Genomic DNA, 20,926 nt, shown 5'->3' on the forward strand with positions numbered 1-20,926 from the left:
TTTTTTGGAGATAAAGAGTCTCGCTCTGTCACCCAGGCTGGAGTGCAGTGATATGATCTCAGCTCACTGCAACTGCAGCCTCTGCCTCCCAAATTCAAGTGATTCTCCTGCCTCAGCCTCCTGAATAGCTAGGATTACAGGCATGCACCACCACACTCAGCTAATTTTTGTATTTTTAGTAGAGTAGGGGTTTCACCATGTTGGCCAAGCTGATCTCAAGCTCCTGACCTCAGGTGATCCACCTGCCTCAGCCTCCCAAACTGCTAAGATTACAGGCATGAGCCCCTGTGCCCAGCCTGGAGCTGCACTTCTTTTTATGGAGTTGAAGTCTTGCTCTGTCATCCAGGCTGGAGTGCAATGGCACCATCATTGCTCACTGCAACCTCAAACTCCTGGGCTCAAGCGATCCTCCTGCCTCAGCCTCTCCAGTAGCTAGGACTACAGGTGCATACCACCACACCTGGCTAATTTAAAAATACTGTAGAGACGGGGTCTTGCTACATTGCCTAGGCTGGTCTTGACCTCCCTGCCTCAAACGACCCTCCCACATCAGCCTCCCAAATTGCTAGGATTACAGATGTGAGCCACTGTGCCCGGCTGGAGTTGGATCTTGAAGGATGGATATCACTGTGAAAGGAGAAAGGAGAGAAGCTTAATCCAGGGAAAAGGACAGTGAATGCCAAGGCAGTGGGGTGGGAGGGAGTGTTGTCAATTGGTTTATCATAATCGTGATGAAAAATGGTATTCGCTGACTGATGATAGGCAAAGTGACTTCATATCAAGTAGAACCAGTACTTTTATTTAGAAATGAAATTTAAAAAAACTTGTTTTGAGTGAATAATCACATAATTAAAATTCATGATTCTAAGCATTTTAAATTGTGCCAATTCAGTGTTAGTATATTCATAATGTCCTGCAACCATCACAGTAGACACGGTTTACATTTGCTCTTTGAACATATTTAAAATAGCTTATTTGAAGGCTTTCTTTTCTTTCTGGTTTTGAGATGGAGTTGCCTTCTTGTTGCCCAGGCTGGAGTACATGATCTCGGCTCACTGCAACCTCCACTTCCCAGGTTCAAGCAATTCTCCTGCCTCAGCCTCCTGAGTAGCTGGGATTGCAGGTGCCCACCACCATGCCCGGCTAATTTTTTTTCTTTTTTGTGGAGACAGCGTTTCACAATGTTGGCCAGCCTGGTTTCAACCTTCTGACCCTCAAGTGATCTGCCTGCCTTGGCCTCCCAAAGCATTAAGATTACAGGCGTGAGCCACCACACCCAACCTGAAAACTTTTTCTAGTAAGTCCAATGTCTGGACTTCCTTAGACAGTTTCTTTAGAAACTCTTGCTTTTTCTCCTTGTGTATGAGCAATATTTCCCTGACTTTTTTACCTAACAGCTGTTTGTTAAAGACTGGACATTTTGAATACTGTAATGTGTCATCTTTGGAAATCAGATTCTTCTCCCTCCTCAGGGTTTGTTGCTTCTGCTCTTTTACCTACTGTTTGTTTTCTTCATGACTTTTCTCCTGAACTGATTTTGTAAAGTCTATATTCTTTATTTTGCGTGGTTATGCAAGTCTATGTTCCGCTAGGTCAAGGATAGCTAATGATTAGGCAGAAATTCTCTTAAATGCCTGGAACTAAAAAACTTCCTAGTCTTTGCAGATGAGCAGTGTGTGTGTGCTGGGGCACACCTTTGGCACTCAGCCAAGCAGTTTCTTCTAACCCTGCCTGAGCCCTCGCTTCCTGCTTGCACAGAGCCTGAGGATAGGCCAAAAGTTTATGTTTTCAGCTCTTTCTCAATCATATGGCCTTCTATATTCTCAGGGTTACGTTAAAACTTTTTACAGCCTTAATTTTCCAAAGCTTCTCAACCTCCAGCCTTGCCTCCCAAGCTTGTTCGTTATGTCTTGTTTTCCTCAACTCCGATCCACTGCATCAGGCAGCTGTGACAAAAACATTTGCCTGTAAACGTTTTTGACATTACGCCTCTTTGGCGCCCATCAAGTTCCAAATTAGTCAAGGTAAAGACAAGCCTTTTGAGCCAGTCCTCAAGGGAGCCACCAGACAGATGAGACCAAGTCATTAGAATTCTTGAGTGAGGTCCATTCTGCTCCCTGCAGTACCCGGGCCAGAAATGCAGGCTGTTCTTTTCAAGGCTATCCCTGAACTAGAGAGCAGGGATGGAAAAGTGTACGTTAAAATGACATACAGCTTTCTCTTGCTTAAGCGCTCCCCTAGTTGATGCCTTTGAATTTGTATCCAGAGTTCTAACAGTCGATACTGACAGTTTTTGCCAGTTCATCCATTGCTTTTATGGAGGCGCAGACTTTTTGAGTTTGTCACTCTGCCATTTTCACTCTGGAAAACCATAACGGTATAATTAAATGTGTGGAACAGAGGTCAGGTCAGGCCTTGCCAGTGACTACCAATACAAGCCTTGACAAACTACATTCTTTCTTTGAGCCTCAGTGTTCTTATCTTATAAATTGGGAGGAAAGACAGATATTGATCTATCTGTTTCACAGAGCTGTCATCAGAATGGACTCACATGATGTGTATGTGTGTGTATAAACTGTACATTGCTATACAAATGTCACTTTAATATTTTATTGCAAATAGAACCAAGATAGAATGTAAAGATTATAAATACCATAGAAGCAAACACTTAAAGACAGTCTTTCTTTCATATTATTGTACTTTATTGTGTTTTTAATTCTTAATTTTGATTGGAATGGACAGTTCATTACCAAGTTATAAATTTAGAAGTCAGGAAAGACCATAGAATAAAACTTAGTCACCTCTGACTTTCCCTCCTGGAGACAAATAGTATCACCAATGGCAGGGTGTGTGCGCAGGAAGATGCAGATATATAAACCTTCTGAGATGCTGTATCCGCTTACCAGCAAATGTGAATGTATGTTCTTTCCACTTTAACAGGAATGTGGCTTACAGGAAACACTGTCCTGGGTCTGCTTTACTGACTTAACAAGTCTTGGGGGATTATTTTATATCAGTCCACAAAGCCCACACGTTTGTCTCTCTGCTTCTTTTGTGTGCTATTCCACAGATACACAATAAGTTATTTCAGTAATCTCATATTGGTAAACGGTTTGTGTCTACTCTTTTGCTGTTACAATCTGTGCATGAGATCTATATACATCATTGTTCACAAATGAGGTATATTTGTAGGATAAATGTATAGCTGTGGAATTGTTGGATTAAAGTGTATGTACATTTTTTAATTTTATAAATATTGCCAAAATGTTTTCCATAAAGATTGTACCAGTTTACACTTCCAAAAGCAGCATATGCTTGTTTTCCCAACATTACTCATAAAGACTGTGCTTCCTCTTAGACTACAAGCCCCAAGACTTCAAAGGTACTGCAAAAATCACCCTCAGCAAGAAGAATGGTAAGAAAAATAATTTCCCTTCTCTTCCATTAAATCCCTATATAGTCTTCTGTGGCCACATGCACCACATTTATGTCTAATTTTGGTCATGATCTATCCTTCAAACTTGACATTCTCAATGTGCCACATAAAGGAATCATAGAGGGACCTGACTAGCTGATGATTCAGAATGCATGCCTGGGTCTCCTATAGACAGCTACAATGCTGTGGAAAGTTATAGGAGGAATGAGATTATTATGATCATTGGTCAATAATGTCAGAGTGTGCAATGTATTGTCCGGGGAGCTGGATGAAATAGGACGTAGAAAATCAAGGCGTACTTTAGGAGTACAATCTTGGCTGCAGTGAGCCCGGGACTTTGCCCCCACCCAGATCCAAAGCCCTCAGCACCTTTTCCTGAACTGCTGCTCTCCTGGTCCTTGCTGATAATATTAGGAGAATTCTGTAAGGACTGACTCTGTTCTAAAATATTTTGTGTTGGTTCCCTAGGGCTGCCAAGGCACCACAAACGAGGTGGCATAAAACAGTAGACATGTATGATTCTTTCACAGTTCTTGAGGCTGAAAGTCCAAAGTCAAGGTGTCAGCAAGCTTGGCACCTTCTGAGGGCTGTAAGAGAAGCACCTGCTTCTTGCCCCTCTTCCTTGCTTTTGGCAATGCCAGTCTCATCCGGTCTCAGCCTCCATCTTCACATGGCATTCGTTCTTGAGTCTCCATGTCTCTTCTCCTCTTATAAGGATGCAAGTCACTTGGATTAAGGGCACATCCTACTGCAGTTTAGACCTCATATGTAATGGCCTTATCTTAACTAATTACATCTGCAATGACCTATTTCCAAATAAGTTCACGTTTCGAGGTACCGGGGGGTTAGGGCTTCAATTTTTCTTTTGGGGAGACACAATTCAACCCATAACATATTTCTTCTAGGGTATCAATATTCTATTGATACAAAATGACTCTAGGGAGTCCATTTATATAAACCTTCTACATCAACAGCACCATCCTTTGAGAAGGTAGATTTAAGAGACTCCATCTTTCCCACCGCCATCTACACTGCTCTGCACAGTGTCTTCAGCACACTTTGAGGGGTCCCATTTCAAGTGCCCACAGGGAATTGAATTTGGGCCAGCCATTCATGGCTGCTAACTAAAGAAAGAGGGTATTGGAGAAGCCATATTTTTAATTTGACTCTTAAATTTTTCAGAAGGTTGATATTCTTAAAATATATTGAAGTACAGGATTCTGCTTAAAGCAGGGTCAGTTAGGACTTTGTTCCAGAAATGCATTGATAGAAATGTTTGATTTTTGTCATAGCCCAGTTTTTCCCCCTCATGATTTGAAGGCGTTATAGCAAGACCTGACCAAGTGTAGTAAAAATAAAATACCAGTTTAGTCATGAGTGAGTCTCCAGGTGAGAAAGAAAGCAGTGTTCCATTCTGGTTACGTGTTTTCCTAATTCAGAGTAGCACTGATTTTCATACATCTTAAGTACATCATTGAGCTGATATTCATCCCAGTTTGACAGAATGTATTGCATTTCTCCTCCTTGGCAGTCTGACGTGCCGGAAGGAGTCATACGAGTCCATGCTCCACTTCTCTCCAAGGTGTCCATGGCCATTCAACTCAACAATCAAACCAAAGCCAAAGACATACTGGCAAAATTTCAGTATGAAAACAGGTGAGTCAACGTGAATGAAAGTCTCTGCAGGGGAAGGAAAACCTTTATCAGATGAATAACTTTTAGGCATTTACAAATTTGACCTTTCGTAAAATATAGAATCTGTTGTTTTAGGGAGTTTACCAGTGGATTACTAGAATAAAAAGCAGGGAATGAAGTTAGTAGACATAAGATTGCTAACAACAAAAGTTATTTTTCTTTTTTTTTTTCTTTTTTTTGAGACGGAGTCTCACTCTGTCACCCAGGCTGGAGTGCAATGGCACAATTCTCGGCTCCCTTCACTTCACAGAACCTCCACTTCCCAGGTTCAAGCGATTTTCCTGCTGCAGCCTCCCAACTAGCTGGGACTACGGGTGTACACCACCACGCCCAGCTGATTTTTGTATTTTTGGTAGAGACGGGGTTTCACCATGTTGCCCAGGATGGTCTCGATCTCTTGACCTTAGGATCCACCCACTTTGCCCTCCCAAAGTGCTGGGATTACCAGCATGAGCCACTGTGCCCAGCAAAAGTTGTTTTTCAAAGGAATTTCTACAAATGGAATTCTTAATGGGTATTGTCTATCTTGGTAGCTTCATTTATTCAGTGAGTTTTACCTTTTATTCATTCATTTATGTATTTATTTATTTACTGGACAGAGTTTTGCTCTTTTTGCCCAGTCTGGAGTGCAATCGCATGATCTTGGCTCACTGCAGCCCTGCCTCCTGGGTTCAACTCAGGAGGCTGCATGCCTCCCAAGTAGCTGGAATTACAGGCGGGCACCACCACAACCAGCTAATTTTTTTTTTTTTTTTTGCATTCTTATTAGAAACAGGGTTTCACCATGTTGGCCAGGCTGGTCTTGAACTCCTGACCTCAGGTGATCTGCCCACCCTGGCCTTCCAAAGTGCTGGAATTACAGTTGAGCCACCGTGCCTGGCCAAGCTTTAACTTTTATTAGAATGAAAATATAGCAAGTTAGTTTTGTAGATAACTTGATAGTCCTTCAGGAATAACATCTTCCTAGGCCTGCATTGGCTTTAACATGCCTATATCAGATAGAGTTTATGTAGTTAAGTGGATATCATAGCTAACATACTACTAATAATTCTTAGAATCAGAATAATACTTACAAAAATTATTTTTGCAAATCTGCCATAGTCACCTTAATGGGGCACACAGATCATAATTTTTGCCTGGACATGCTTACTCAAGAACAAACATTTGTCTTCTGGTTTTTAAATGGTGAGAAACACTCGATTATTCATTGTAGAGCATGTGTGATTTGCTGCCTCTAGTAAGACTCTGATGGATGGCCTTAAAATGAAGCATTCCAATCATGTTGAAAAGAAGTGGCCTTGTTGAGCAAAAAAGCCAATTGTAAAAGTTAACATACTGCATGATTCCATTTATTTAATATTTTTGAGATTAAATTTTACTGATAGAGGATAGATTAGTTGCCAGTGGTTAGCAGGGATGATTTGGAAGGGAGACAGTTTTGGTTATTAAAGGCCAACATGAAGGACCCTTGGTGTTGGAACTTGTGGTGTTGGCATCTTGACTGTGGTGAGGGATAACTGACCCTCTGTAAAATTCTACTGAAATTAATATATACACACACACATACAAATGAGTACAAGTAAAACTGGGAAATCTAAATAAGATAGGTAGATTGTATCAATATCAGTATCCTGATTGTGGCATTATGCTGTAGTTTTGTGAATTGTTACCATTGGGAAAAATGACAGAATACAAAGAATCGCTCTGTATTACGTCTTACAACCACATGTGAATCTACAGTTATCTCAATAAAAATTTAAAGTAAAAGAAAAACAAATAGCCAGTAAAAGTCATCTATGGTGTGAGGTCAGGATGGTAGTTTTTCTACCATCAGGGGTAACGGAGGCAGGGGCTGGTGGAAGGCATAGTGACTGGTAAGCCATACTGATGGCCTCCAGAAGTTTTTTTTTTTCTTTTGGTACTGGTGCAGACTATATGATGTGTTAATTTTGTGAACATTCATCAAGTTGTACACTTATGACTTGTGCATTTTGTGTATAATATATACACACACATTAACCCGTTTCCCACTTGCCCCAAGAGTACTGCACTGGCAGTTAGCTGTACTTTCTTTCCTAAATGGAAAATGGGTTGAAAAAGAAAAAGAAAAGTAGATAGAGGCCAACAGGAGCCCCAAACATGTATTCCTCTTTGCTTTTGGACTGGACACCTCCATGTAGGCAGTCATATAGAGACTTGAAATATCATTCAATGGATTTGGATATCCAGTAGACTTCTAGTTGCATATATTACACAACTGACTTTGTATTCTCAAGTAGACCTTTTGTAGAGGGAAAATGTTTCTAATAAAAGTAAATTAGAACCAATAACTCAAATCTTTTATAACAACTTCTTCAAAAAATCTTGGTAACTCAGGAATGGGAAACCAAACATCATATGCTCTCACTCACAGCTCCTAACTAAGCTATGAGGATGCAAAGGCATAAGAATGACACAGTGGACTTTGGAGACGTGGGGGAAACGGGGAAGGGGTGAAGGATAAAAGACTACAAATTGGGTTCAGTGTATACTGCTCAGGAGATGGGCTTACCAAAATCTCAGAAATTACCACAAAAGGATTACCACTAAAGAAATTTACCACTAAAGAATCTACTCATGTAACCAAATACCTGTTCCCAAAAAACCTATGGCAATAAAAAAACTTTAAAAATAATAGTAATTTTTAAAAAATCTTGCCCTATCCATTCTCTTTGCTTGTTAGAACTCTGGCCTACTTCAGTTTAAGTGTTGTAAGCTGGCCCTGATTTTGCATCTTTCACTAGAGGCTCATTTCTGACTGCCTGCTCACAGCCCTGTGTTTAAGTTAAAAAAGGAGGGAGAAGCCCCATTCCTTCCAGGTACTCTCCCTTACAACTGGAGCACCTTGGATAGTAACACAACAAAAAGCAGAGAAAGACTCTGAAAGGTGGAGAGAAGAGGCCTTGAGAAATGACACGGTAAGTTCTGGGAGTTTCCTTGTCACCTCCCACGTATCCAGACAGGGCACTGCGGAAACTTCCAACCAGGAACTGACAGCAGGCACAGGCAAAAAAGAGCGCTAAGAAAAGCCTAGCCAAAGGATTAGTGAAAGGGGTGGCCTAACCACAGAAAACCTTTCTCGCAGTATCTGCCCTACTCCAACCAAACACCAATAGGAGAAACGGCACCACCCCCATGGTTTCAGTGGATGCAAGCAAAAATGCACCAAAATGTCCTCCTGGAAATGAAAGAGAAATAAGGACACTCTCAGATGAAGGAAAACAAAAAGATTTGTTGCTAACAAACTGACCCATAAAGGATGGCTGAAGGAAGTTCTTTAAACAGAAAGGAAATTATAACAAGGCTTAGAACATCAGAAAGGCCAGGAGAACATCAAATGGGTAAAAACAGGGCTATAAACTATCCTACTTCTCATGCATTTTTAAAATCACATTTGGTGATAGAAGCAAAAATTACATCACCTATACATTGCTCAGTGTATACAGAGGACACACTTAAGACAATTACATTTTTAAATGGTGGCACACCCCCACTCCCTAAATGTGGTCTGTGCAGAATGACTTCCTTCCAAAAAAATATAGTGTGTAAAAAGGAAAAGGCAACTTTACAGTCAAGAAATCTGACCTCAATTAGGTGATCAGGTTAACATTAACAGTGATGAGTCATGTTGATAGCATCAAGGTACACCGTTGATGAGATACAATAAAAACAGCCCTTTATCTCTGTGGTCTTTCTCCCAAGAACACACAATTCCAATCTGAACATGAGAAAAAGATCAGAAAAATCCTAATTGAGGAACATTCTACAAAATACCTGAGCAGTACTCCTTGAAACAGTTCAGGTCATCAAAACTAAGGCCACTATGAGAAACTATTAGAGCAGTTGAAGGAGACACGACTACCAGTTTCCCAGTGCTGTCGTAACAAATCACCACAAATCGGTAGTTTAAAAGGTGGAAATGTATTCTCTCACAGTTCAGGAGTCCAGAAGTCTGAAATAAAGATGTCAGCAGGGTTAATTCCTTCTAAAAGCTCAGGGGAGAAACTGTACCATGCCTCCCTCATGACTTTTGGTGGTTGCCAGCAATCTTGGAATTCCATGGCTTGAGACACATCATTTCCATCTCTTCTCCCATTGTCACATCATCTTTACTCATTTTAGGTGCCCCTAAATCCAGGATGATTTAATCTCACAATCTTTAACTAATTACATCTGCAAATACCCTATTTCCAAATAAGGTCAAATTATGAACTTGAGAGTGGGCATGAATTTTGGGGGACACTGTTCAACCCCCCCATAGTTACTAAATGTAATGCGAAATATTCTGGATAGGATCCTTGAACAGAAAATGAACATTAGGTTAAAATGAAGGTAATCTGAATAAAGTATGGACTTTTGTTAATAATAATATATCAATATTGGTTCATTAATTGTAACAAATGTACTATATTAATATTAGATGTTTATAATAGGGCCATAACATCTTCACAGTTTTTCTGCAAATCTAAAAGAGTTCTAAAATTAAATATTTATTTTAAAATTGTATCCAGGATTCTACCAGTTTTTAAAAACTACCACTTTTCAATGGTAAAGTTATTTCAGAGTAAAATAGGCAAAATTTAGTTATGCCAGAATATCAGGATTCTCTTTCTATTTTAAAAATGAAATCTGTGCATGCATCAGTGGGCCTCCTTTAACTTAGGTGATTTTGAATTCAAATAACTGACAATAGAATTATCACACTCATTTGAATGGCTACTATCTTAAAAAAAAAAAAGAAAGAAAGAAAATAACTGCTGGTAAGGATGGGAAGAAATTGGAAATCTTGTGCACCACTGGTGGGAATATTAAGTGGTACAGCCACTGTAGAAAACAGTATGATGACTGCTCAAAAAATTACAAATAGAATTACCATATGATCCAGCAATTCCACCTCTGAGTTCACGGCCAAAAAATTGAAAGCAGGAGCTCATGGAGACATTTGACTCTCATGATCACAGCATTATTCACAGTAGTTAAGACATGGAAGCAACCCAAGTTGCTATCCAACAGATGAATGAATAAGCAAAATACGGTATATACATATAATGAAATATGATTCAGCCATAAAAAGGAAATAAATTTTGACACACGCTTCAAAATGGATGAACCTCAAGAACATTATGCTGATGAAATAAGCCAATCACAATCACATTATGTGATTCCACTTAAGTTGTGGTCAGAATCATAGAGACAGAATAGAATGGTGGTTGCTAGGGGCTAAGAGGAAGAGGAAAACGGGGAATTACTGTTTAATAGGCATATAGTTTCAGTTTTACAGATGAAAAGTTCTGAAGACAGATGCTGGTTATGGTTGTACAATACGAATATATTTAATACCACTGAACTATACACCTAAAAATTGCTAATATGATACATTTTATGTTGTATGTATTTTGCCATGATAGAAATATAAAAACTTTTAAAGGAATAAATCTAATTAATGTTTTAAGTGTAGGATTAAGGGAACTAATGAAAGTACGCATCACTTATTTGTAAAACTTCAATACCAGTAAACTGTGATAAGTTATACATGTATTATAATATTCAGAGAAACCGCAAGCAAAGGGCATACAAAGCAATATATTAAACAATTGTATAAATTAAACAAAACAGAATCCAGAAAGATGGACCAAATCGTGGGCCATAAAACAAATCTCAATAGATTTAAAATAATTGAAATCATACAAAGCATCTTCTCTGACTATAAAGGTATCATAAACTAGATATCAGTAACAGGAAGAGAACATGAAAACCTCTAAACACTTTAAAACTAAATCAGACACTCCTAAACAATCTGCAGGTCAAAGAGGAAGTCTTAAGCGAAATTTTAAAAAAATACCTAGAATGCAAGTAAAACTGGTAACATGTAAAATCATGTGGTGGCCAGGCATGGTGGCTCACACCTGTAATCCTGCACTTTGGGAGACCAAGGAGGGTAGATCACCTGAGGTCAGGGGTTCAAGACCAGCCTGATCAACATGGCGAAACCCCGTCTCTACTAAAAATACAAAAATTAGCCAAGCGTGGTGGCGTGCACCTGTAATCTCAGCTTCTCAGGAGGCTGAGGCAGGAGAATCACTTGAACCCGGGAGGCGGAGATTGCAGTGAGCTGAAACCAGGCCACTACACTCTAGCCTGAGTAACAGTGTGAGACTCCATTTCAAAAGTTAATTAATTAATTAATTAAATTTAAAAAATAAAATGTGGATACAGCTAAAGCAGTGCTGAGAGAAAAAGTTTTAGCAATAAATGCTTATGATAAAATGAAAGCTCTCAAATCAACTCTTCAAGTTCCTACCTCTAAAAACTACAAAAATAAGAGCAAAATAATCCTAAAGCAAGCAGAAGGACAAATTAATAAAGATAAGCAGAAATAAATGAAATTTAAAACAGGAAAATGATAAAGAAGGTCAGTGAAACAAAAAATTGGTTATTTTAAAAAGCAATAAAATTGATAAACTCCTAGGAAGACTAACAAAGATAAAAAGAGATGTCACAAATCAAGAATATCAAAAATAAAATGAGATATCACTAGTATAGTACTTCCATTAAAGGGATCAAAAGGATTACTGTAACAACTTTATAGCTCATAAATTCAAAAACTTAGAATGGACCAATTCCTCAAAAACCACTAATTACCAAAATGAAATTAACTAGCCAGATAGTGCTATAGCCATTAAAGAAATTGACTCTATAATTTTAAAGTTTTTAAAAGCTCTCCAAGCCCAGATGGCTTCACTGGAGAATTCTAGCAAACATTTAAAGAATTAACACTAATCTAGAACAATCTTTTCCAGAAAATGGAATAGGGAAAAACACTCCCTAACTCATTTTATGAAGCTTGTATTAATACCCTGATACCAAGAAAAAAAAACCCTCAAAGATATTATAAAAAAACAAACAAAAGCCCTACAGACCAATATCTCTCATAAATGCAAAATTTAAAAATTATCATCAAAATAGCAAATCCAACAGCATTTATTAAAAGAATTAAACATCATAAACCAACTGGGATTTTTTTCGGGCATCCAAGGGTGACTTAACATTAAAAAAATCAATCAGTGTTAATTAGCCGTATCAACAGGAAAATCATACAGTCATCTCAATTGATACAGAAAAAAGCCTTTGACAAAATCCAACACCAAGTCATGATAAAAACTCTCAGAAAACTAGGAAAAGAGGCGAACTTACTCAACTTGATAAAAATTACCTACAAAACCTACAGCTAACATCATGCTTAACAATGAAGGATTGAATGCTTTCACTCTAAGAGCAAGAATGAGGATGTCCACTTTCATCAGCCTCATTCAACATACTACTGGCAGATTAAGTCACTGTAGTAAGGCAAAGACAAGAAATAAGAGGCATACAGATTATAAAGGAAGAAAGAAAACTGTCTCTATTTTCAGATAACCTAATTGTCTACATACAAAATTTCTTAAAATAAAAATGTTAAAAAGACCTAGAACTAACAAGTTAGTTCAGTAAGATCACAGGATACAAGATTAACACACAAAAGTCAATCACCTTGGGACATGTGGAAACCAAATTTAAAACCAGAAGTAAAAACACAATACCCTTCACAGTCACTCCAAAATACATACTTCAGTATAAACCTAAGTAAACTTTTATAGGATCTGTGTGCTGAAAATTACAAAATGCTGGTGAAAGAAAGTAAAGAAGACCTAAAGAAATGGAGAGACATAATCATTTTCATGGATTGGAAGACAACACAGTAAAGATGTCAATTCTTCACAAATTGATCTATGGGTTTAATGCAATTCCTGTCAAAATCCCAGCAAGATACTTTATAAACATGCACAAATGTATTCTAAAAGTATATCTGGAAAAGCACAGGCCCTAGGATAACTAAAATCATCTTGAAAAAGAAGAATAAAGCAGGAAGAATCACTTTACTAGATATCAAGGCCAACTATATAAAAGCTAGCGTGATCAAGATAGTATGGTATTGGTGGAGGGATAGACACTTGGATCAATGGAACAGAGAACCCAGAAACTGACCCACCAAATATGTCCATCTGATTTAAAAAAGATTTTTATTATAAACTATACATAACATAAAATGTTTTAGACCAGGCGCGGTGGCTCACACCTGTAATCCTAGCACTTTGGGAGGCCGAGGTGAGTGGATTGCCTGAGCTCAGGAGTTCGAGACCAGCCTGGACAAAATGGTGAAACCCTGTCTCTATTAAAATACAAAAAATTATCCAGGTGTGCTGGCGTACACCTCTAGTCCCAGCTATCCCAGAGGCTGAGGCAGGAGAATTGCTTGAACCCAGGAGGTGGAGGTTGCAGGGAGCTGAGATTGTGCCATTGCCCTGCAGCCTGGGCAACAGAGCGAGACTCCATCTCAAGAAAGATTTTAAAAAGTATGTTTTAACCATTTCAAGGGAACAGTTCAGTGGCACTAAGTACATTCACATTGTTGTATAACCATCGTGATGATTCATACCAAGAATGTCTTTCTCATCCCACACTGAAACTCTATACCTATTCTCCCTGTCTTTGGCCACTGGTAACCATTCTTCTCCTTTCTGTCTCTATGAATTTGACTATTCTAGCAACTGATTTTGAGAAAAGTACAAAAACAATTCGATGGAGAAAGCATTTTCAGTAAATGGTGTTGTAGCAATGGATGTCCATAGGGCCCATAGGCAAAAATAAATAAACCTCGATCCAAACCTCACACCTATTCAAAAATTAACTCAAACTAGATCGCAGACTTAGTTGTGTAGTGTAAAACTATAAACCCCTTAGAAAATAATGTAGGAGAAAATCTTAGTGATCTAAAACTAAAGAGTTCTTAGAACTTGATATCAAAAGTGTGACCTATAAGAAATAAAATTGATAAATTAGACCTCATCAAAATGGAAAACTTACACTGTAAAAGACCCTGTGAATAGGATGAAAAGGGAAACTAAGGACTGGGCTAAAATATTTGCAAAGGACCAGTATCTAGAATATCTAAAGAAAACACTCAAAAAAAAATCCAATTTGAAAGTGGACAAAAGACATGAACAGACATTTTACCAAAGAGATAGAGATTACGTTTCATCAGAGAGATAAACAATTGCAAATATGCCCATGGAAAGATGTTCAACATTGGCCTTTATGGAAATGCTAATTAAAACCACAGTTACATATTACTACACACCTATGAGAATGGCTAAACTAAAAAATACTGCCAAAGATACAGAGAAACGGGATCACTCATGCATTTCTCATGGGAATGTCGATAGTGCAGTCACTCCATAAAATAGTTTGGCTTTTTCTTAAAAAACTAAATCTCCAACTGCTATGTGACCCAGCATTCACACTCCTGGGCATTTATCCCAAAGAAATGAAGATGATGTTCACACAAAAACCTGTACACAAATGCTTATAGCTCTTTATTTATACAGTCAAAAACTGGAAGGAAAAAGAAAATTAGGTGTCCTTGAACAGGTAAATGACTAAAGAAACTGGTTAATCTATACCATGGAATACTACTCAGCATTAAAAGTATAGCAACAAGCCGGGCATGGCAGCTCACACCTGTAATTGCAGCACTTTGGGAGGGCAGATCACCTGAGGTCAGGAGATCGAGACCATCCTGGCCAACATGGTGAAAATCCGTCTCTACTAAAAATACAAAAATTAGCTGGGCATGGTGGCGCGTGCCTTAATCCCCACTACTCAGGAGGCTGAGACAGGAGAGTCACTTAAACCATGGAGTCAGAGGTTGCAGTGAGCCAAGATCTGCACCACTGCACTCCAGCCTGGCAACAGAGCAAGACTGTCTCAAAAAGGAAAAAAAAAGGTGCAGCAACCCAGGTGGATCTCTAGGGATTTATGCCAAGTGGGAGAAAAAGCCAATACAAAACTGTTTCATACTATATGTTTCCATTTGTTTAACCTTTATGAAATGACAAATTTATAGAAACATAGAATAGGGTAGTGCTGCTGGGGTAAGGGACATGGCTAGGGTAGGATGGGGAGAAGGAGTGAATGTGAATAAAGGGACAACAGGAGGTTCGCTGTGGGACTGGAAATGTTCTGCATCTTCCCTAGATCGGTGTCTACATTCTGGTCATGATACCGCACTAGAGTTCTGTGAGATGTTACTATTGAGAGAAACCCGTATAGGGTGCACAGGATCCGCATGTATTATTTCTTACAACTACATGTGAATCTACAGCCTCTCAAATGAAAGTTCAATTTAAAAAAAAAAAAAAGAGGGCACACATGCATCTTCCTCACAGTGGAGAGGCCAGGACAGTCATTTGAAGTAACCAAGCTGAAGGTCACTCCTAGATTGGGATGGACGTCAGTGATGGTCCTTCAGACCCTTCTAACCCAGCATTCTAGTCTGGGGTGGAAAAATTAAATTGGGCAATAGTTTCTTGTGACTTATTTTTATTTTATTTTATTTCATTTTATTTTCGAGACAGAGTTTTACTCTGTCGTCCAGGAGTGCAGAGGTGCAATCTCTGCCCACTGCAACTTCCGCCTCCCAGGTTCAAGCAATTCTCCTGCCTCAGCCTCCCAGATAGCTGGAACTACAGGCATGTGCTACCACACCCGGCTAATTTTTTGTATTTTTAGTAGAGATGAGATTTCGCCATGTTAGCTAGGCTGGTCTCAAACTCCTGACCTCAGGTGATCCACCCACCTCAGCCTCCCAAAGTGCTGGGATTACAGGCACGAGCCACCTCACCCCAGCCATTACTTGCTTTTATTAAGGGGCAGAGACTTGCCATATAGTCAGTCTTAGACTTGCAAAGCATGAGTCAAACTGAGAAATGTGACTTGGGCTGAGAATTCCATTTAATTTTTTGGCAAATGCAGAAATGAAACCTGACTTCTTTTGGATTGAGAGTAATGTGGCCAACGACAAGGCAGTATTAAACATGCAGCTGCTCCGTGGCCGGCCTTGATGTGTCAGTAACAGTAACTACCCTAAAATGGAGCTAAAATGGAGCTGGCAGCTGTGGCCTAAATGGGCCGTATGTGGTGCAGCACGGTGGCTTCCCATCCTGGTGGGGAGCAGTCCTGTCCACTCTGGGCCTCAGCTTCTTGTCTGTATCAGACAGAAAAACAAGTGTTCTTATCATAACTTCTGTCATAATAGTTTTGTGGGCTACATTTCATTAAGGCGGAATGAATTATTTGTTGCCTAGTTGTTTAACATGCATTCTTAGATTAGGAAAGAGTATTAAATTATTTTCTCATTTTTTTCAGTCATGGTTCATCAGAATGTATTAAGATTCAGAACCAAAGGTTATATGAAATTGGAGGAAATATAGGTAAGTGTTCTTTAATAATTTCTACTGCTAACTTCTCTGATTACTCTAAAAGAAATACGTTGCTATCATCGTAAAGGTATATTTTATAAATTTCTCTGATAAAAACTAAAAATCATTAGGCTTCCGATATTTTTATCTCATGTAAGAAAAGTTGCACAACTTTTCTAAAATATTTTCAAATTTTAAATGAGACTATTTTAGTGTCGATAGTGTTGATCTGGAGTAGACTTGGGTCTTTTTTTTTTTTTGAGATGGAGTCTTGCTCTGTCACCCAGGCTGGAGTGCAGTGGTGAGATCTCGGCCACTACAACCTCCACCTCCCAGGTTCAAGCAATTATCCTGCCTCAGCCTCCCTAGTAGCTGGGCTTATAGATGCCTGCCACCATACCCGGCCAATTTTTTTATTTTTAGTAGAGACGAGGTTTCACCTTGTTGGCCAGGGTGGTCTCAAACTGTGACCTCAAGTAATCCGCCTGCCTCAGCCTCCCAAATGCTGGAATTACAGGTGTGAACCATCACGCCTAGGTGGCTTGGGTCTTTTCAGTGTGACTTAAAGTTGAAAAGTCTCTCTGAAGACTCAGTGCAAAACAAAGCAGTCAGTACTCTAAGAACTTTCAGAAACATAACACCGTTCTGATTAACTTCCCTATTTTCGCTCTCCTCCCAAATTCATTCTGTGTCCCTGGGGGAACAGGAGAAGAATCAACAAAACTTCCCCCCTTGGCCTGTGAATACCTCACAGCCCGGTGCGCGCTCCGTGCTCCTGCTGAGGGCAGCGCCTCGCCCCGCCAGCACCCTCCACTCTCCCACACCATCAGCCTTTCCCTCCCAACGGCAGCGTTTTCCATCTGCATTTTAAAAATCAGCAGTTTCTCTCATCTTTACAAAATTCTTTCTTGACTCCCTTTAAGTCCACTCCCATTTCTCTGTTCTACTTTACGGCAAAAACTTCTTGAATCGGTGTCTACACTCCAATTTCTTCCTCCTTGTTTTCTCTTGAAGCCACTCCAGGCACGCTCTGCCCCTCGGCACCTCGCCAGAATCACCCCCTTGTCATGGCCACCAGACAGCTCGTCCGTTTTTAGAACTGCCCGAGTTGATCTTTCCCTCCTTTGAAGAACACTTTCTTCACCTGACTTCAAGGACACACTAAGCTTCTGACTTTCTGCCCACTTTTCCTGGCTGCTCTGCTGGAGTCCCCGTGCCCCTTACTTCTTGTCCTCTCAGGCTCTCAAAGTTAGAGAGCCGTGGGGTTCAGTCCTCGGAACTCTCATTATTTGCATTTACCCTCCTTGGCGAGCTCAATCCATCTCACCGCGTTAAAAATACACCTGCATATGGATGCCCCTGAAGTTTCTATCCCAGGTGTCCCTTGAAACAGTGAACCTGTCAATCCAATCACCCGGCAGGTTTGGACCTGGGGGCTCCGCATTTGCTCTGACTTTTCTGCAGATGCTCTCCCTCCAGACAGCCTCATTTCTCACTCCCTCGCCTCCGCCAGGCCTTTGCCAATAAATCACCTTCTGGGCGAGACCCTCCTTCCCCACACCCTCCCGAACATGCCTTCCATGCTTGGTCTTTCTCTCAGGTTCTTACCACCAGTGGACTTACTTGATACTATATATTTGTTTGTTTGCTGCCTTGTGCTGCTGTTAGAATGTTTTAAACTGCTACATGGCTGTAACCCCAGCCCCTGGAATAGTTCCTGGCACATAATAACTTAAATATTTGATAAGTGAATGCATCAAGCAACCACGCACACAGGCAGCTCTTGGTACTTTTGTCTGAGACTTCAGCACACATTTGAAGCGCACTGCACATAAAGGCTTTCAAATATATTGGCCCCAGGGAATGATCTTTTAGTTGTTACGGTTTTTGAATTTCCTGCCTATGGGCTTTAGGAATCCATAGTAAAGAAACAAAATGACCATTCCTAAAATGAACTTGACTTGAATCATCCCAAGCTCTGGTCAAGTACCTAATAAAATCATTAGAGGACATGTATTAGCATGTAAATTATGAGTTTATACTTGAAACAAGTTCTTGTTATATTTTTCTTTGTTTTGCTTTGCTTTTTTTTTTTTTTTTTTTTTTTTTTTTTTTTTTTTTTTTTTTTTNCACTCTGTTGCCCAGGCTGGAGTACAGTGGCATGATCTTGGCTCACTGCAACCTCATTTCCCAGGATCAAGTGATTCTCCTGCCTCAGCCTCCCAAGTAGCTGGGATAACACGTGCCTGCCACCATGCCTGGCTAATTTTTGCATTTTTAGTAGACACCGGGTTTCACCATGTTGGCCAGGCTGGCCTCCCTCAAGTGATCTGCCCACTTCAGCTTCCCAAAGTGCTGGGGTTACAAGCCTAAGCCACACACCCAGCCCTTGCCGTATTTTTCTAATTGATGCCGTGAAGCGAGGGAACAATTTGCCTGTGGTGGTATGTCTGCTTTCTTCCACAATTTCACATGAGAGTTGTTTGAAATACCGATACTTCATAGTCTTAAAGAGAGAAAAAAAAAGGAATGGAGAGAGGGAGAAGACATACACATATGTGTACATACATGTACACTAATTCTTTGATCTTTCTCTTTCTTTTAGGAGAGCATTGCTTGGATCCAGAGGCTTATATATTGGATGTATATCATATAAATCCTCAAGCAGAATGGGTGATTAAACCCCAACAAAGTTCTTAAAATACCCTCAAAATAGCTGCTATCATGCATTATATGCCACAAAGATCCTACATTTTGGTAGGGAAAAACAACACTCGTTGACATGTTTGTTCCTACGGCCTTCTCAGTATTTCTGGCCCTCAGCAGTGGGCATTGTCTATGCATGAACTACGGAAGAGGCGCTGGTTCACCAGTTCAACTGAAGCTTTCTCGTGACTTTTTTTTTTTTAATAAAAGTAAAGGAAAGATGATGTGGTCCTTCCAGAAGAAAGACCAATTTAGAATATGGAACTCTAATTACTTCTAGTATTTCAACTTCCTAGCAGAAATGAACTTGGCCCTAGACCTGGGGATAAGCAACAGTTCGTTCTGTTGCCAATGCTGCCAAACGGAAGAGGGGAAAGAGACCCTTTATTGTACTTAATGTACATATATTGACTTTTTGAGTGAGAATGCCAGAAATAGCCTTCATTTCTACCCTGCGAAATCATCCTGATCTGCTTTCCAAAGAGAATCAGTTTCTGAAGTGAAACATACAATATTTATGCTCTGACTCACTCCTGAATTGGAGGAGGAAGAACTTCATCTAAAGAAAACTGTATTGTTATGCACAGCAGACTGTGTGTTGTGACTATCAGCATTCTGGTGCGAATGAACTTTTCTCTGTCATCGACTATGGAAAACTGATACTTTTAACGCATATTCTTCTGTGAGCACAGGTCCTCCTAGTGAAGCTTAGTTTGACAAAGGGTGTCTTATGCTTCCCTAACCTTATTTGTAGTTAACATTCACAGAGCCTCTATTTTCTCATTATGGTTGTGGTGCTCAGTATCTTTCCAAGTAACAGGCATAGACTTCCTTTTCTCATCAAACATACCATTTGTTATATTTCACAACTATACACAGTCACTTTTGCAGCCCTAATTAAAAAATGCAGAATTGCTTTATCCAAGAATGCTGAAAAATACTGTTATGTCCAGGGTTTTTAAACTATAAAAGCAGATTGTGCTTTTGTTTGTTAGTCACAGGCATGGCCGAGCCCTGTGGATTAGCCTGAGGCTTAAAATCAGGTGCATGTCTGGTAAGATGAACACTCTCGCTATCAAGAGCCTGCAGAGCCATTTTCCAGACCTGCAATTGGCCAGAACACATAGTCTCCACATTTCTAACTCGGAGCAAATCTAAAACGTGCTGAGGGATTGGACAACTCTGCCTTTCTGCTTGGGACTGTGGGTATAGCCCTTCTTGGGCTAGCTGGAAAGGGAGCAGAGTTCTCATGTACCCCAGACGTATGCTTCAGTTTGGCATCTACATGTTGAGATTTTGATGAATTATATTGGATTTAATGAGGTCCAAACGACTCTCTCTTACAATTCAAGCAGTAGACAAAGTTGCTCACAAATGCAGGAAACATCTTTTTGTCTACTTAGCAAAACATGATGGTATTTTAAACCTATTTGTAGAAGAAATATCAAAACATGATAATATTTTAAGCCCATTCGTAGAATAAATCTTTTATATGATGTACCTTGATGTCTATGCAAAACATTGCTTATATAAACATGTAGATAACATTTCTGACATTTGGGATTCTGTTATATTTTTATAGAAAACACAAGATCCATTCATTTGATTTGTTCATTTGAGAATTTTCATTTCCTTTGCCTGAAAACCCACTAAAAGGAAACATGCCTTCTATATAAGTTTATATTTATTCCTACATTTTATTCATTATTAATGTATGTGTAATTCGTGGCATGTGACTTTACATAATGAATTT

At 39.6% G+C, this 20,926-nt stretch overlaps 1 protein-coding gene across 3 annotated transcripts in view; it reads left to right on the top strand.

The window, feature by feature from the left end:
- Window positions 1-19,413, top strand: part of ARHGAP28 (Rho GTPase activating protein 28) — a 181,677-nt gene extending 162,264 nt beyond the window's left edge. For all 3 annotated transcript variants that reach the window (XM_017543914.2, XM_017543915.2, XM_037744037.1), the window contains 4 exons: window positions 3,359-3,415; window positions 4,968-5,092; window positions 16,415-16,479; window positions 19,073-19,413. In XM_017543914.2, coding sequence (XP_017399403.1) covers window positions 3,359-3,415; window positions 4,968-5,092; window positions 16,415-16,479; window positions 19,073-19,167 — 342 coding nt within the window. In that variant the 3' untranslated portion in view covers window positions 19,168-19,413. The remainder of the gene's footprint in view (window positions 1-3,358; window positions 3,416-4,967; window positions 5,093-16,414; window positions 16,480-19,072) is intronic.
- The last annotated feature ends 1,513 nt before the right edge of the window (window positions 19,414-20,926 follow it).

This window comes from Cebus imitator, unplaced genomic scaffold (genome assembly GCF_001604975.1).
Source record: "Cebus imitator isolate Cc_AM_T3 unplaced genomic scaffold, Cebus_imitator-1.0 Scaffold162, whole genome shotgun sequence".
Classification (NCBI taxonomy): domain Eukaryota; kingdom Metazoa; phylum Chordata; class Mammalia; order Primates; family Cebidae; genus Cebus; species Cebus imitator.